A 17,615-nucleotide genomic window follows, 5' to 3' on the forward strand; every position below is an offset into this window, starting at 1 on the left:
GGCGGTTCGGAGGCGGCGGACAAAGGGGCTTTATGGGGCTGGGGGGGCACGGGGGCGGTGCCCCAGCCCTGCGGGTCCCCGCGGCCCTGGGGCGCCCCCCGCGCAGGGCGAGTCCCGGGGTGCAGCGGTTCCCAGCGGGGCGACCCCCAAATCCTGCCCGCGGGGCTGCTGATGGGGCGGGGGGGCGGTGGCATCTTGGCTCCAGCGCCCGGCGATGGGAGCAGCCAAGAAACAAAATTCCCCAGGAGGCCCCCCCCCCAGATGTCGGATCCCCCGTCTGGTCCCGTCAAAGGGCCCTTTGTCCCCACGCAGAGCCCTGGCCGGGGGACTGTCCCCACGGCTGCGACACTGGGGCACAGAGCGGGGCAATGGCCCGGGGCGGGGGGCAGGAGCACGGGGGGAGAAAAGGGGTCCCCAGCCTCCCCGCAGCCCCTTGCTGCCCCACACCCAGTGATGGAGGAGGATGAGGAGGGGGGATGAAGCCCCCCCAGGGCTGGGAGCCTCCCCATATACACACAGCAGCCGGGGGGGGCTGCACACCCCCCATCTCAGCCCCATTCTGTCGCTTTGCAGCCTTTGATTTGCCAAACTCGGGGGCGTTCAAAGCGGTTTGATGCGGGGGGGGATGCAGGGACGTGGGTCCTGTCCCCCCCAGGGAGGTGGACGAGGGGAAGTTGGGGGGCAGGAGCTGGACCAGAGCATCTCCATCCCCCCCCATGAGGATGCTGCGAGTGAGGACCCCGGGCGAGGGTGGAAATCAATGACCCAAGACTCAAAATGAGACACAGCACAAAGAACAATTTCCAACGATTTTATTATTTCAAACCCTCGCTCTCTCCCCTTCCCACCCCCTTGGCCAAAAATCAAATCAAATAAATCAAAACGACGCTAGAAATGAGTTACAAACGTAGGAGTCAGCTCTCCCTCACTGACCACTTAAAAAAACAACAACAAAAAAAAAAAACCAAAACAAACCCAAAATCTGGGAACTTCACGCCAGCTTCCCCGACAGGACCTGCAGCAGGTACGAACGGCTCACACGAGAAGCCAAACATGCCTATTAATACAATATATACAGACAAACCCACAGGTACAGCCAGGCCCCCCCAGCCCCAAAAATAACCAAACACACCCAAAAGTGCATTTGTTGCGTTTATATCAAAAAACTTTTTTTTTTTCTTCTTCTGAAAGATTGGCCTGCAAGTCTGTTGGTTTTTTTTATTTTTTACCATTTAGTAACTTTTTAATATAGTTTATGAAAATAAATTATACAGCAACTATTTTAATAAATTAAGCATACACACACACACACACAAAAAAAAAGGATAAAATTAAGCAAAAGCTGCATTTCTACCAAAGGGTGGTCAGAGAGTCCTGGCGCTGAGCAGCTGCCCAAATCTGCTCCTTTTCAGCCGTTTCCTCCCCAAAACGCTCCCAGATGAGGCTTTAGCCCCAAGCATCACCTGCGGCGCCGCCACCGCCCGGGTCCCTGCACCAGCACAACACAAATCCCCGTCAAAACCCCTATTTTGGGGTTTAAAAACGGGTCAGATCGGTAACCAGCACATGCCCAACGCTTCCCAAACCAGCGGCTCCCACCCGAGCCAAGGATGAAGATTTTTTAATTTTTTCTTTTTTTCCCTTCTTTTGGCCCCAGTGAGGTCAGCACTGAGCTGGAAACTTCCATGTGAGAAGCCACAGGAGTTGCCAACCAGGTCCAACACATCCAGCTGAAAAAGGCGCTTTTTTCCACGTGCACTTTCCGCGCTCCAGTAGTTTTTATAGTCCATTTCATCGCTCATCCGCCTCCGGTCCCTGATGGACGAACGGGGACGGCAACAACCTCTGCAGAATTCAAGGTTGGACAAAGGATGCTATAAATTTGTTGTTATTTTTTCTTCTTTTCCAAATCAGCAGGATGAGAGGACCCTCCATGAACCGACCTCCGAACCCACACAGCAGGAATTCCTCCCGACCACGGATGGGGATTCATGGGCAAGAACGGACCGAGCCGCCCACGCCCACAAAAACCGTCGTCCCCCCCGGCAGAGACCCCTCCGCTCACATCCAGCCCCCAAAGCAAGCTCTGGACCTTTTCCACACCCAAAGAGCAGCTCAGATCCCTCAGCGATCCGCGATGGGGACACACACCAGGGTGACACGCCGGTGTCCCACCAGCCCAACGCCCCAAAACGTGCTTTTCCTCCATCATTCCAATTTGGGGGGCGAGAGGGGGCTGTCCCCAGCCTGCACAGGGTTCAAATTAACAGAAATCCTAAATTGTCCCCAAAATCAGCCTGCCGGAGATGTGGAATTCAAGTATCGCCCCTAAAGTCCGGCTGCTGCTTCGACGGGTCTGAATGCCGCAGAGCTGCCCCGAGCACCATCGCGGGGAGCGTGGGGACACCGGGAGCTCGGGGAGACACCGGGAGCCCCCCAGGGGACATGGGCAGCTGTTGGGGACACGGGGAGCTCCCCAGGGGACGCAGGGACAGAGCGGTGCAGGACAGCAGCACGGCGCAGGGTTGTGCATTTTAAGCCCCGTGTCGGCAGGACGGACCCTGCGCCGGTCCCCGTGCCCAGCCAGCACCAGTTTCCCCAGTTCGCTCTCCAGTTCGGCCGCTCTCCCTTCCCAAACGCACCCAGCGCCTTCTCCATCCCAGGCCAGGGAAGGATGGAGGGAAAACGCCGCGGCTGCCGTGGCACAGGGGCAGGACCGGCTTCTCCCCGGCTTTTTCAAGAGACTGGCAGCTCATCGCCCATCACACCAGCCCAGACCATCGCGTTCTTGCCTCCGGGGTCTCTTTTTGGAGAGAAGCTTTGCAGGAGACACGTAAACACCGTTTTTCACGGGCGTGGAGCTGGACACTTCAGGTATCAGCCCAGGCTCGGCTCTCAGGAAGGTTTTTTCCTTTCCAGCACACGGATAAGTTGGAAGATTCAAATCTTCAACACAGGGAGAGGCAGCAGCGCTGTGTGCGCAGATGTTCGAGTTTCACCTGCACAAGCACAGATGCTTTTCCCCTCCCCTGACATTCGCTGTGCGTTTTAATCAAAGCGGTTGCGTTAATTCGCAGGCTCTGCCGGTAACTTGGAGTGAGCTGCAGGTTTACAGCCCGGGGGACAAACGCTGGTCCCCGCGCAGAGGGGACACGGGGGCTGGAGACCAGATCAGCCCCAGTGTCCCCAGGGTCAGGATATGCTGGTTTTGGGGCAGCACCGCCCCGACAACGCAACGCAAAGTCAGTAGTGAGTTGTGTCCCATGAGGTATTTCTACAGGTTTTGAAGCTTAGTTATTAGTTTCATCTGGAAGTCAAATCCTTTTTAAAAAACGTACTTTTTCTTTTTGTCCAAGATTGAAACAGAGGCCAGAGGTGACGGTGAAGAAAGGGGGGCAGGATTTTTAGCACCCCTCGCAGCGACGCTTGGCGGGGACGGACAATCAATGTTTCCAGGCTGCTCTAAAACCCACACGACTGTGTCTAGTTCAAGGACATAAATCATCATTCTACAGGGCAAGACCCAAGTCCCAGCAGCTCCTGAGGGTGCGGATCTGGGATCCGGAGAGCTGGAGCACACAGCACCATTTTCGATGGCACACGGCCCCGCGTTTTGGGACCACGCTGTGCGGGACGGAGCGTTTCCTTTGCTCGTGCTGAGAGCACAGGGACACCTGCTCATTCAAACCCAGGAGGAAAAGGTGCTTCTCCAGACTTCTCAGCATCACTTCAGGCAAACTTTAAACTCTGTGCAGTGGATGGAACAGCAGACCGGGATTTGAAGGCGTGGGGGGGTCTTGCAGCCAGTGCCAAGCCCAGAAAAACAGCAAGAGCCACCGACCTCTCTTGGTTTCGCTGTTTCTGGGCTGCTGTGGTTCTGTGGAGGGGGGGAAGCAGCAAGCAAGCTCGCGAGGATCAGCTGCCATTCCAGAAGAACCCTCAGTCATCTGCTTCTTGCTCCAAGACACCCCAGAGATGACTCAATGCCCCAGCGGCTCCTGCTCGGGATCCTTCACCACTCAACAGAAGCCACTCGATTCGCTCACAGCTTCGGGAGGTGGCCAGAGAAAGGCTCAAAGTGCAAACGCCACAGCTCTGCGAGACAGAGATCGCTGCAGCAAGTACCTTCGGCCCACGAGTGGTTCCAGCAGCAGCTTCAGGCCCTCTTCCACTTATCGGTGGGTTCCACGGAATCTTCCAGCGTTTGCAGAGGGAGCAGCACCAACCATTCCCTTCGGCAGAAGGCTCCAGGACATCCAAATGGCTCACACGCTCTTCCTTTTTTAGGCTCAGCTTAAAAGCATGTAGGAGCATTCTGCAAAGCTCAGCTGCCCAAAACCAGGTTCAGTTCCCTCCTCCCAAATCCTAGAAAGCTGGGGAGCTGTGCAGCTGTTTGGAGCTCCATGATCCCCAGCGGTTAATTCCACGGAGCCGCAGGTGATTCTGGCTCGGTCTGTCTCCGAGCAGCGATCCAGCTCCGTCCCAGCTCTCCAGCTCCGTCCCAGCTCTCCAGCTCCGTCCCCTCTTGGCAAGGGCCAAAGAACAGTCTTGCCATCACGCCTGGAGCAGATGATCTTCCTCCAGAGTCCCCTCCTCCATCTCTCCCCGCCTTAAAGTTTCCAAGGGAGGATAAAAAAATAAAACTCAGCCAATCATAAGACAGTATTTCTCATGCTGAAAACAAAACAAAAAAAGACATAAAAAATAATAATTAAAAAAAAAAACTTTCAAAAAATTGTAACTAGTGCCATGACATTCTTTGTTCTGCGGGAGCCCGTGAGCGGGGCGCAGTGTCGCCGAGACTCCGCTCCCCACCGGGAGCCGCGGCTCTTGCTCCCGCTCGGCTGCGCTTCTCAGGAGCCTGGAACCCCCTTCTCTGCACAAAGCAGCTCAGGAGCGGCCGCGGCACCGCAGAAACAGCTTCGCCGTGGCGCGTCTCCTCCCAGCACAGCGGGTACGGGATGGCCACCATCCAGTTCCTGCTGGGGAGGAGAGAGGGATCAACCTGCTGATCAGACTGCGGCTGGTTGGGCACGAGAGCGAGCACGGGCTGGTGTGGGCACAAATATGCAAGAGAAAACAGCAGAATCATAGAATCACAATCATTTTGCTTGGAAAAGCCAACCAAACTCAAGATCATGGAGTCCAGCCATTCACCCACCCCTGGAACTACCCCCTGTCCCTGAGAACCTCACGTCTGTCTGTCCAACCCTTCCAGGGATGGTGACTCCAGCACTGCCCTGGGCAGCCTGTTCCAATGCCCCACAGCCCTTTGGGGAAGAAATTGTTCCCCAGATCCAACCTCAACCTCCCCTGGCGCAACTTGAGGCCGTTTCCTGAAAGCCTCGGTCCCCTCCCCAAGGCTGGGCAACGGTAAAAGGCCACAGAACAAATCTCCTGGGCTTCTTTGGGTGGGTTTTATGTTTTCTTTGCAATCAGAGCAATTCACATTTGACCCCACGGGACTGGGGACACACACACGTACCATCAGGGACAGCCACAAGACGGGCGAGTTGGGCTCGCTACGTGGAGGCTTCGGCGTCCTGCTTCTGTCTGGAGATGAGCTGAGCTTCCTTCAGCGACAGGTACACCTCCTCCTGCGGGTCGTAGTAGTAGAACTTGCGGATGTAGGAGATCAGGGGCCTGGGGAAGGGACAGGTGAGAAGCTTTAACCCCGAGCCACAACCACCCCAACCTCAAAGGACAACCCGAACCCCCAGCTCACCCAGCGCTGTCACCTCCAAAACAGGAGCTGTACCCCAAGGCGGTGGCGCAAGGAGGTGACACCTCATTCCTGAGCTGGTCACCACTCCCACACGCGTCCCTCTGTGCCCCAGGACATTTATCTTGCTGTCCCAAGGCTGAAAAAGTCACCTCGTCCCTCCCAGAGCCCTTGCTGCAGATCCAGACGCTTCTCAGGGAAGAAATTAGAGGGACTTGTCCCCCGTCCCCAGGACTCACTTGGGCAGCGGCAGCTCGGGGATGTGATCGATCCGGACCAGCTGCCGGATCCGAAAGCGGCAAAGGTGCTGAAGGGATTTGACGTTGCTGAACCTGGAGACGGGATACAGGAGCTGGACAGGCGTTGGAGGGAGACCTTGAAACAACAACCAAAAAAAGCAATATTGGAGACAAGCGTTGTATTAGAAACCGATTCGGAAAGGAAAACGCGGCTCTTGGTGAGGCTGAGAATGACAGATCCCGCAGGAGCCCAGTGCTTTGGGCCGCTTAGGACTGGGGAGCCAAACTTTCCAGGGGTGACCCCCCTTTGGCTGCAAAATATCCCCAACAACATCCCTGATGTGAGGGGGCGGCTGTGGAACAGCAGAGCCCGGGACACCGCGAGCTCCTTTACATCTCTTTATACCGAGAAGTACCAGGGTTTCGAAAGGATGCAGAAGAAAAGCCAAAGCAGCAGGCGGGCAGCACGACCGGCACGTCGGCTTCGCTCTGCACGACCCTTCGGGCAGCTCTAGCGAGGCACCCAAAACCTGGGGGATTGGGTCAGCTCAAGCTGCGCCAAAATCGCTCATTCTTGGGTCATGAGGTTGGGCACAAAGGTGGAGGCGGTGGCGGCTTCGCTCCAACCAGCTCCCCACGCAGCGAACAACTGCACCGGGCTGGGAGCGAGCGGCATCCATCCATCCATCCCCCAAACCTCCTCCTCACCCAAAGCGACCAGCAACAATCGAGCCCACAGAATCGAGCGGTTGGCAGGAGCCCCAGGAAGGATCTCCAGGAGCCGGGATCACGCACAGCACAAGGTTCTCTCTGTTTTCGCAGGATTCAAAGCTCGTTACACTCTCACCCCATCCTCCTGGCTCATCTCTGAGGGCAACGGAGTGCAAGGAGAAAAGGGAGAGCCCTTCACACTGAGATGGGCTCAAAACTGCTCCAGGCAGCTCGGGAAGCTGCGAGGCAGCTCTTGAGAGCGCAAAGAACAGCCATCAATTGAAGGCTGGATTCTTCCCCTGCTTCTCATTCTCCTCCCAAAAAGGAACGAGCCTCCAGTAGCTCAGCCAGCGATGAGGAGCTGGAAACGGCTCCCTCCTCCGAGCAGCCGTTCGCAGTTCAGCCGGAGAACGGCACTAACGGGCACACCAGGGAGATGCGGATCCCAAATATTCTCCCAGTAGAGATCAGACTGCTTCTCACGGATCACAGCCCTAAGAAGCGCCCGGGTCCGAGGCTGCGCCCGGATGGAGATGCAGGAGCTGGAGCCAGCAGCACGGGGGGACCAGGCAGCGAGGGACCCCTCAGCGAGGGCACAGCACTGATTGGGGGAGATATTCTATTTTTTGATGATATTCTTCTAGAGCAAGTCCTTTCTACGGTATTAAGTTAGTGTTAAGTACCAGTGTTAGGTTAATGCTTGGGCTCAATGATCTTAAAGGTCTTTTCCAACCCAAATGATCCTGATCTGCCTGGATTTCTAAACCTTATTCTTAAGGGGAAGAGATCTCAGGACCAGGAAGGTAAAGTATCTTTAAGTCAAAAGGATTTTTTGAAGGTACCTGGCAAAACCAGCCTTCCATCCCTCTCCTCCCCAAAGCACAGGCACGTTATGAACGAGTTTTGCAGTTATTGGCAGTGTCTGCAGCAGAGGGCAACACTGAGAAGTCAGCGGGCAGGGATGCAGCCCGAAGTCACGTGAACTGGCTCTGTAGGACAGATGGACGGACAGACCGACGGCCGGTCACAGAGCAAAACAGCCCCAGACTCACCCGGAACCCTGGAGCGCAGGAAGTAAAGAAACTTCCCGTTCTTGGAGTGCATGATCGCCCTCTTGATGAACTCCACCACCGACTGGCACCGGTCCTCAAACTTGGGGTGGCACCACAGGCTGAAGGTCCCTTTCAAGAGAACAGAAAAGGTTTCGTGTTACGGTGGCAAGAGGAGATGTTCAGTCACGAGTCTGATGTTAAAGACGAGGCCGAGTCCTCTTCCACCAGCCCCACTTAGAGCAGGCGCGGGGGCAGCTCCACGTTCTCGCCAGCTGTTTCAAACACCTTAATTCAAATTACTGTCATGTTAGAACCAGGGTCAGGACACCCCAACCAGCCCTCCCCACGCTGCCACCCGACACGACGGGTGCTCTGAGCTCGAGTGCCAAACAATGAAACCGGAGCTGGGCAACTCGGGGAAAACAACCCTCAAACCTGTTTACTGATCTCAAACTGGGTTAAGTTTAAGCCTCAAGTCAGACCAGCCTCATTGTCTCTTTGCGCTGCAACCAGATGCTCCCTTCTTGCATCAAAACGCAGCCGTTTGTCCCCCGACTCGTGTGCGACAGCCCTGATCTGCACCAGCACCGTGACCCTCCCCACAGCTCGGCTCTACTGGGAAACAACGGCCCTTATCTCCGCCACAGACTGGTTTGGGAGCGATGAGCTGGTTTGCACCTGCTAGACATCAGCGAGCACAAAAATAATTAATTCTTGGGAATCTCAGATCTGAACAAGCCCTTAGAAGGGGCCAGTAGGTGCAAAGGACAAGGCATGAACACCAGCCTCCTCTAAAAAAAAAACCAGACAAAGATGTTCTGGTTTCTTCCTCTCATCTACCTGGAAGCTGAAGGTCAAGTGTTCCTCTCCTCACCGTTCCCAGCCTCTCCATTTGTCATCGCCGCGGGTTTATCAAAGCGCTGGGCTCTGCAGTTTTCCGCGGTGCCGCAGCACGCTCGGCACAGGGCAGCCGGTCCCGGGGGTGCACAGAGCTGCTGACACGCACCACAGCTCCGCACCCCAAAAAATGAAGCCCCGATGCAGTGCCACCACCGGGAGAGCTGTTCCAGGGCAGGTGGCAGCACCACCATCCATGGAGACAGAGAACTCAAGGAAAGCGACGGACACCTGGCTCAGGAGGCTCCCAGAACAAATCCCAGCCCCCAAAACCAAGAAACCAGCAGCAAAAGAAGTTTGTTCCAAAGCTCAATGATGAAAAAGCAACCACTGTACAGGTGACCTCCTCCAGCTGCAAGAGCTCCTTGGAATTTCCATAAAGACGGGGTGATGAAAATCCCTCCTGATTACGCAACAGGCAGGGAGGGGGAACTGGCTCTAGACGGGCTGTAATTAACGCTGGGGCATCTTTCCATCAGAGGGCTCAGGAGCAGACATGCTGCTGCGTTTCGCTACCAGAACTGGGAGAAAACACCAGCGGCATCCCTGTGGCAAGGGCAAGAAGGTGAAAAAGCAGAACTTTGCTCCAAAGGGCTGCAAACCTCACGTTTTCTCAGGTTGGCCAAGAAGCCTTTGAACCATCATTTGCAGGCACATTTAATTACCAGGCTCTGCGGGCAGCTGGTATTAAAGCTCACCCGCTGGTTTCAGGGCAGCTTTTCCCCCGTGCATTGAGCCTCTCGGGTGTTTTACTCGGCTCAGAGCAGAAACCACACGTGAAGACGAGCAGAAGCAGCGTGTGGGCGAGGTGAGAAGTAGGAGGAAGAAAAGGCACAAACGGGGTGCCAAGAGTTCTCAGAATTAAACCCCAGCGTGGCAGGGGAGTCAAAGCCTCAGCCTGGGACCGAGCACGGCCGGTAGTGCCGCCGAGCGTCCCTGGGGCCGGGGGGAGCACATCCAGGAGCAGAACCATGACAGCAAGAGATCGTTTCTCATTTTACAGGGAAACGAGCTTCATTTTGGGAAGCACCAACGGCTACGGATGATGGCTCTTGCTGTACACCGCATCTCAGCGGCGCAGAATCGCAAAAACCATCGTCAGTTTAAAGTCAGACCTTTCCACCAGAGCAGAGTCCTTGACTCCCCGAAGCAAAGTCCGAGGAAAGGCGCAGGGAACTCCTCTATTCTCCAATTTTTCAGAGTGCCCAGACCACCAGTTTGAGCCCCGGAGCTCAGACTGGTGCCCCGTGAGCGCGGCTCTCACCTCTGTAGTGCTCCATGCGGGTGTGGTGGGTGATGCCCTGCGACCGAAAGCTCAGGCTCAGGATGTACCGCGGGTCCGAACTGTCTCGCACCAGGAAGGACCCGTCCGGCTTCCCCTTCAGCTTCATCTCGGCATCCTCCCAGTTCATGGGTCCCCAGTACCACCCGCACTGGGAACACAGGTGGGCAGAAGGTCAGCGAGGATTTTTATCAGCAACCAAACACAATGCAGTTTTCTCGTGCTGTTAAACCCCTTTAAATGCCAAAATGGAAGCGCCTGCTTGCATCCGCCCAGGAGGGTGGATGGTTGGGGCTTGTTGCTCCTGGATGAGAGCGCAGCAGCACATTCCTCACCACCCAGAAGTGGCAAAGGAACAGAGGAGACTACGACACCCCTTTCAAAATGCTTCTCCAGACTCAAAGACCTCCCTGGGAGAAAGGCAGGAGGATTTTTTTTCAGTCCTATCCTAACCTGATGCTCCTAAGACTGTGAAAGAGCTGATCAGCCCCCAAAACCAGAGCCTAGACCTGCCCTTCTGGCTGCTGCCACCACCCCACGTCCCCGTTACCTTCTCCAGCTCTCGCAAACTGGCTGCAAAGCTGCTGGAGTCCGGGCGGTAGAGCGGGCACTGCAGGTGCGGGACGGGCTGGCCGGGGGTCCCCTCTGTCCCCCGCAGAGGGACAATCCGCGGGAAGGTGTCTGCACGGGGAGAGAGAGCCCTGGTCACCATCAGGAAGGGGGCAGGAAGGGATGAAAACACATCCTGAAAAAGGGGCAGTTAAAGTCTTCCAGGTCCTAAAGGAAACCAAAAGCAACAGAGGAAGCAGCTGTGTGCTGCGCAGTGGGTCGGCACCCCAGGGTGGCTGCGAAACTGGGGCTCCCGCACTGGTCCCTGCTCCCACAGCTCATTTCTGATATTGCTGATGCTCATTAATACATTATCTGACACACACAAAATGCTTCTGCTAAAGAGGAACCAGAGAAAACGGGAGATGCTGAACCGCGGATAAAGCTGGTGCAACCAGGAGCTTCGGCAAAACTCCTGTAGGCAACAAGAGTCGCATCAGCAGCACCGCTGCTGTTAGAGCAGCCCTAAAGCTTATTAAAATAAAACCCCTGAAGTCCAGACGGCCAAAGAGAAGAGCCAGAGCCTTGCTGCTGCGGTGGGGCTGACCTGGGGCGTGAGGCGGGGGCGGCGGCGGCAGAGGGAAGGACTGCAGGGACGAGCCCATGGGAGCCACCAGCACGGGCAGCGTCCCGCTGATGTCGTCTAGGAGAGAACAGAGGCGAGAGACAGTCAGAAAAACGGGAAAGCGAGCGAGTTCCGCGCTGCCCAGCGCCCCAAACACCCCGAGCAAAGCGGCGCTGCCTGGAGGAGTGAAGATGGAGACCCCTAGTCCAACCAGATTGGGTTGGAGGGACCTTCCCAGCCCCCCCAGTGCCCCCCCTGCCATGGGCAGGGACATCTGCACCAGCTCAGGTTGCTCAGAGCCCCGTCCAGCCTGGCCTGGGATGTCTCCAGGGATGGTTCATCCACCACCTCTCTGGCCAACCTGGGCCAGGCTCTCACCACCCTCAGGGCCAACAATTTCTTCCCTACGTCCAGCCTGAACCTCCCCTCTTTTATTTGAATGGCAGACGGGCAGTTCCTGCACTCCTGGGGGGACTCGGGGTCGGGATGCCCTGCGGGACGGTACCCAAGAGGCTGAGGCTCCTCCGTGGCGGCGGCGGTGGCGTCGGGGGGTGAGGGGAGCTCAGTCCACGCTGCGAGATGTCCACGTCCACCAGCGACACCGTCTCACCTGCGGGGCCGTGGGACAAACCGTGAGCTTCCCCGGGGCACAGGGAGAGGGGAAGGGGCAGCAGCCTCCACAGGGCTCGGGGGACGAGCTCACGAGCCGTCTGCAAGTCAGTTTGATGCTTCACGAGGTTTGCAAAACAGTTTAATGGGTCTGCGCGGCACCCGCTGGCACCGGACCCTGGTAACACCCCTGTTAACGCCAGTCTGAGTTTGCCAACAAATGCTGCCACTTATCAAACAGAAATATCTTTTAACCTGAAGACCATGAGGGTACCAGCTCTTAAAATTACTAAGAGGGAGCTGGACAGGCTTTTACTTTAAATAACTGGAATTCAGCAGAGCTGAAAGGCTTTGGATGCAGGATGCTGCTTGGGGAAAATAATGACACAAACTAAGACGCCTAACTTAAAACCAGAGAAGGTTAAAATTAGCCTAAAAGCACAGGAAGACAAACGAAGCCACGAAATCAAGGGAGGACAAACCACAGGCTGGCCCCAAGCTCTGCACCATCAATGGCAGCAAGAGCCTTCCAGCTCGACCCACTGGCTTTTCCAACACACCTATCGCCATAAAAATCACATTTTGCTTCCTTTGCCCTGCAAAAAGACCCTCTACGTGAATTTATCTCGAATCAGACCCTCATGACAAGCCACATAAAGCCCCACACAGCTGATCAAGACTGACTTGTGACCTGAAATTCCTCCTCACGCAAGTTTTGAGCTGGGATTCTCCCAAGGAAACCCCAAGGGCTGTTTTGACCGCGCAGCAACATGCACGTGACCGTGACCACGAGCTCCTCAGCACTGTGAGCAGGAATTCCCCTCGCACCGCTTACAAACCGGCCAACTTCACCCCCCCAGAAAGGGGAAGGTCCGAAACCAGCGGGACGCAGGGAAAAGGGGGAAAACACGCAGGAGAAGGCGGTTTTCCCCACAAGAGGTTTCAGTTCCCATCGCTGTCACGCAGCGGAGCCACAGGTGTGAGGTCGGGGTGGGATGTGGGGTTTGGTCTGAGCCCCCCAAACCCCGGGAGGGCAGCACCGAACTTGCTACTAATACTAATACTATACGATATCAATACGATACTAATACGTACTAATCTATACATTTTCGTCACACGCTGCTCTTTACGCAGCAAAACACAACACCGCCCTGTACAACTCTCCAAGCCTTACCTGTGAAGAGGGGGCTGAAGACAACCGGGGAAAAGGCACTTTGAGTTCTTGTCAGTCTGTGTTTCCTACAGGGAATAAGAAAAACATCTTTAGTAGAGATAGGGAGACTTGGTGCGTCCCCATGGTGGAAAAACACCCCTTGATCTTCTCAAACCAGGAGAACCTTCACCATCCTTCACGGAACCTGAGCCGGCTCAATTCTGCGTTTATTCCCCTCCTAGAGCAGCGCTTGGGCTTAAGTAGGGCAGCCAAGCAGTAAAGCTAGGTCTCCGTCCTGCTACTATGCAGATCTCTAACTAGGTAATTAATAAAGCCTTTGGAAAGAAAAACCCCGAGCTGGGATGGTAACGGGAGCCCAGGAGCCGTTTCAGAACAGATGTCACGCAATTTCTGGGGACCAGGCATTGCCAAACGCCCCGGCAAACAGGTCGGGTCCCCGCGCTGCTCTGGAGGACACCGCGTTCCACAGGGGTCCAAAACGCAGGGGAAGGGCAGGCGAGCTGAACCCGGAGCCGTCGAGATGGGTTTTATACAGATCCATCCACAGAAAACGCTGGTAAACCGAGGCACAGAGTCCAGCACCCCCAGGACTCGGGTCCCCAGTCAAGGCGAGACAAAAAACACGTCCCTGGTGCCAGAAACTCATCCTGACACATACTACCTCATTAAAATGTTGGGAAGTGTTTTCCTTTTAAGCCTCTTGCACCTCTTGAAGGTTGGATTGTTTTCCCCCAAAGGAGAACAATTCACCAATTATTGGCCACACATGAACACACCAAAAAAATTACACTTTGGACTAATATCAACTAATCTTATAGTAACAGCTCTGTTCCCACCCACTAGGCCAGACGGGAAGAAGCACCGCTGGCATTTTGCAGTTACCAAAACAGCTACATTTTATGCCAGCGTTTTACAGCCATCGATTTCTGAGATTTCTCAGAATTTCTCACATGAGCAGCCGGGCGAGAGCAAGAAACGATTCACACGGACCGAATCCTCCGCTTCCCAACTCGCTCTCCACCAAAACCACGTTTCCAACATGCCCCCTCCTGCCCGCAGGTTCTGCAGCCGCCTCCAAACGATGCAGAAACCCCACGGAGAAGTAATTAGGTGTGAGGAGTAATTAGGTGTGAGCGGTACCCGAACGCTGCTGCATCGGAAAAGAAAAGCAGCATCTTCTGAGGCCAAATATTCACGTCCCAGCAAGCCCAGCTTAGCTAAGCCGGGTTTAACCCGCTCATGAGAGCATGGGCATCACACCAGCCCGAACCATTCGTTCTTGGTGATGAGAGCAGGGCCAGCAAAGACCATCTGTCCCATCACCGTGTACTGACCCTGCACCCCTTATGCCAAAAAAGCAAAAAGCCCCGTTCAGTTAATCCTGCCCACGTCAGCAAGGGAAGATTCCTGGAACTGGAAGCAGCGAAGTCGTCCCCGAGCCACAGGACTTGCTGCATCAGGCACCTTGGAGTAACCTTTGTTAAAATCCCATCTAATCAGTGCAGCGTGATGCCGGAGCACGAGAAGTGACCAAACTCCCTGAGGGACGACCCCGGCAGCAATTCGGAGCTTCTCTGCTCCCAACCTGCTCAAACACGACCCCGTGCAAGACCAAGGCTCCTCCTGAGCTCTGGGGAGGACTCGGACCCCTTGGTCAGGGGAGCTGAGGTCACCCCATCTCAGAAACCATCCCCTGCTTCAAAAAAGGGGGAATTTTGGCCTCGGTTGCTTTTTGGGCCACAAGCCAGCGCTGCGGGTCACGCCTGACCCAAGGTCAGCATCTTCATGGCGAAGCTGGAGAAACATTCCTGTTCATCCATCAACAGGTCTGCAGCCACTCCGAGGAGGCAACATGTCCCAAAAGCCTGACGTGAGGTTAATTAACCCCGCGGGGAGAGTGTTGTAACGCTCAGAGTCCGTGCAATTATTTAAAGGTGCTCCCGGGGTGGCTGCGCAGACCTCGGGCAGGCTCTCCCTGCCTCCTCCACCAGGAATCTCGGTTCTGCTGCTGGAACCGTCACAGAAAGCGGCTTCTGGAGCACAGGAGGCCCATCCAAACTGGAGCCTGGGCAGGGGTACAGACCAGCCCTTCACCCTCCCCAGCTGGCGTCAACAGTTCGTGTCTTCTGCTGAAACACGGGGCTGGAGCAGACAGAGCAGGTGGAGGAACAGGGGGCGCAGGGTCCCACACCAAGACGTCCCAGGATTTGTCCCTCTGGCCGCATCCAGCCGGGGAGCACCCGAGGGCAACGGGAGGGCACAGCCCCCACGGCAGCGCCCGCCGAGGCTGGAGCCCAAGTGTGACACTCGTGACCCTCAGGAAATTGTTCTGCAAGACGGCAAGAGGAAACACCAGTCCCTCGGGTCCCAGCGCAGTGTCACCAGCTGCCGCTCCCGGGACACATCGCTTCTTCGCTCAGCCGGCGCATTTGGCATCCCGGGGCTCCAGCAGCTCCTGCCACCTCACGGGTCCTGTTCCCAGGCATTCTCCTGCCACCTCCTTTGGGGACACAGGGCCAGAGCAGCGTGTTCCTCCTCCGCCTGCCTTGGCAGCTGCTCAGAAGAGGCCGGAGCCCAGTTCGGAGCCGATGGGCGGCCGCAGTGCCTGTCTGCGGGATGGCACCCGTGCCCCCAGCCAGCTGCCCCGCTACCGCTGGCTCTTCTCCCCCGGCAGTGCGGGGTCACACCATCACATCGTCCCCAGCACCAACCCCAAGGTCTCCCGGCTGCTCCCCACAGCCCCAAACCTGCCCCAAACCACAGAGCAGCCCCCGCGGCCGGTCCCCCCGTACCTGCCCGGCTCCTGCTCCCGGCCGCGGGCCCCGCACACGTCGGTCAGGCTCCCGGCCGAGGCGGGCAGGTCCCCGCCGCGCCGGCCCTCGCTGCCGCCGGCCCCGCCGGCCGAGCCGCCGCTGCAGCTCTTGGTGCGGAACAGGCGGCTGAGGCGGATCTTCAAGGAGCCCTTCCTGCCGCCGGGACCGGCTCCCCCGGGGGCGGCGGGGGGCGGCGCGGCGGGGCCGGCGGCTCCTCTCCCGGCGGCGCGGGCGGCTCCGCGCCCGGGGGATCCCGGTTCCTCGTCGGAGCAGCTCCCGGCCTCGTCGGGCTCCAGCGCCTCCAGCACCAGCAGCGCGTCGCTGGTCTCCTCGGCGGCGGGCCCGGCGGGGGGCGGCGGGCCCAGGCACGGGCAAGGGGGCCCCGCCGGTGCCTTCGCTCCCAGCCCCGGCGGCCGCAGCCCCAGCGCCGCCAGCTGCAGCTCCAGCCCGCCCGGCGGGGCCGCCCCCCAGCGCGCCGCGGCTTTGGGCTCCAGGGCGCAGCGGTGCCGCGGGCACAGCAGCTCCGCGCCGCCGCCCGCCGGGCCCGGGCCCCCGCCGCCGCCGCCTCCCACCGCCGGGCCGCCCTCCTCGCCGGGCCGGCCCTCCGCCGCGTTGCGGAACACCATCAGCTGCGGCGGAGGCCGCGGGGAGCGCAGCGCCCCGCCGCCCGGGAGCGCCGGCAGCCGCCCGGGGCCCAGCGGCCCCGCCGCGCCGGTAACGGCGCCGCCCGCCGCGCCCGCCTCCGGCCCGGCCCCATAGCCCAGCAGGCGGCTGAGCACCCGGTAGGAGGCGGCGGCGGCCGCCGCCGCCTCCCCGTCGCGCAGCTCGGCGCGCTGCATGGCTACGGCCGCCGCATGGCTCCCGGCACCGGGCCCGGCCGCCGCCGCCACCGCTCCCTCCCTCCCTCCTGCGCGGCGACGGCGGCGCCGCCACGCCCCCGCACTTCCGCCGCAGGCCACGCCCCCAGCTATAGCCACGCCTCTCCGGCCGCTGTAGCCACGCCCAGTACTGAGGCCACGCCTCCTCGGGCCCCCCTCCACGTGGAGCGCGGCCGCGGGGGCGCCGGGGACAGCGGGGACGGCGGGGACAGCGGGGACAGCGGGGACAGCGGGGACAGCGGCACCCACCGGCGGCGGGGACGGGAGGGACACGGCTGGGTAGCCCCTGGGGCAGCGGGGGCGGCCAGGGCGCCTGGAGACGCAGCCCCGGCCGCGACCCGGGGGACTCCCCCCGCCTCGGGGGGTGGCGGGCACGGGTGTCCAGCACCTGCATGTCGTCAATCCGGCACAGTTCTTGCACGGCTCTTGCACGGTTCTTGCACAGTTCTTGCACGGTTCTTGCACGGCTCTTGCACGGTTCTTGCACAGCTCTTGCACGGTTCAAGCACGGTTCTTGCACGGCTCTTGCACAACATTTGCACGGCTCTTGCACGGTTCTTGCATGGTTCTTGCACAGTTCTTGCACGGCTCTTGCACGGCTCTTGCACAACATTTGCACAGCTCTTGCACGGCTCTTGCATGGTTCTTGCACAGTTCTTGCACGGCTCTTGCACGGCTCTTGCACGGCTCTTGCACAACATTTGCACGGCTCTTGCACGGTTCTTGCACAGTTCTTGCACGGCTCTTGCACGGTTCTTGCACGGCTCTTGCATGGTTCTTGCACAGTTCTTGCACGGCTCTTGCACAGCTCTTGCACGGTTCTTGCACAGCTCTTGCACGGCTCTTACATGGTTCTTAGCTCTTGCACTGTTCTTTCACAGTTCTTGGACAGCTCTTGCACAGCTCTTGCACGGTTCCTGCACAGCTCTTACACGGCTCTTACACGCTTCTTGCACGGCTCTTGCACAGCTCTTGCACGGTTCTTGCACGGCTCTTGCACGGTTCTTCCACGGCTCTTACACGGTTCTTGGACAGCTCTTGCACTGTTCTTTCACAGTTCTTGG

The 17,615-nt window shown here is 58.1% G+C and overlaps 1 protein-coding gene across 4 annotated transcripts; it reads right to left on the bottom strand.

Moving 5' to 3' along the window:
* Positions 1 to 856: 856 nt before the first annotated feature.
* On the bottom strand, positions 857 to 16,512 carry SOCS7 (suppressor of cytokine signaling 7). Of its 4 annotated transcripts, none has more exons than XM_065651235.1 (10): positions 15,653 to 16,512; positions 12,861 to 12,925; positions 11,583 to 11,687; positions 11,060 to 11,155; positions 10,454 to 10,584; positions 9,886 to 10,054; positions 7,725 to 7,853; positions 5,962 to 6,097; positions 5,486 to 5,643; positions 857 to 4,674 (listed from the first exon to the last, which is right to left on the bottom strand). In XM_065651235.1, exons 1-9 carry the CDS (start codon positions 16,510 to 16,512, stop codon positions 5,523 to 5,525), a joined length of 1,812 nt encoding a protein of 603 aa, XP_065507307.1. In that variant the 3' UTR covers positions 857 to 4,674; positions 5,486 to 5,522. The 4 variants fall into 4 exon arrangements, with proteins under 4 accessions (XP_065507307.1, XP_065507305.1, XP_065507306.1 ...); XM_065651233.1 differs by having other exon boundaries at positions 857 to 4,979; XM_065651234.1 differs by having other exon boundaries at positions 857 to 4,982.
* Between the last annotated feature and the right edge of the window lie 1,103 nt (positions 16,513 to 17,615).

The sequence above is a fragment of the Caloenas nicobarica genome, chromosome 24, assembly GCF_036013445.1.
Source record: "Caloenas nicobarica isolate bCalNic1 chromosome 24, bCalNic1.hap1, whole genome shotgun sequence".
Lineage (NCBI taxonomy): Eukaryota > Metazoa > Chordata > Aves > Columbiformes > Columbidae > Caloenas > Caloenas nicobarica.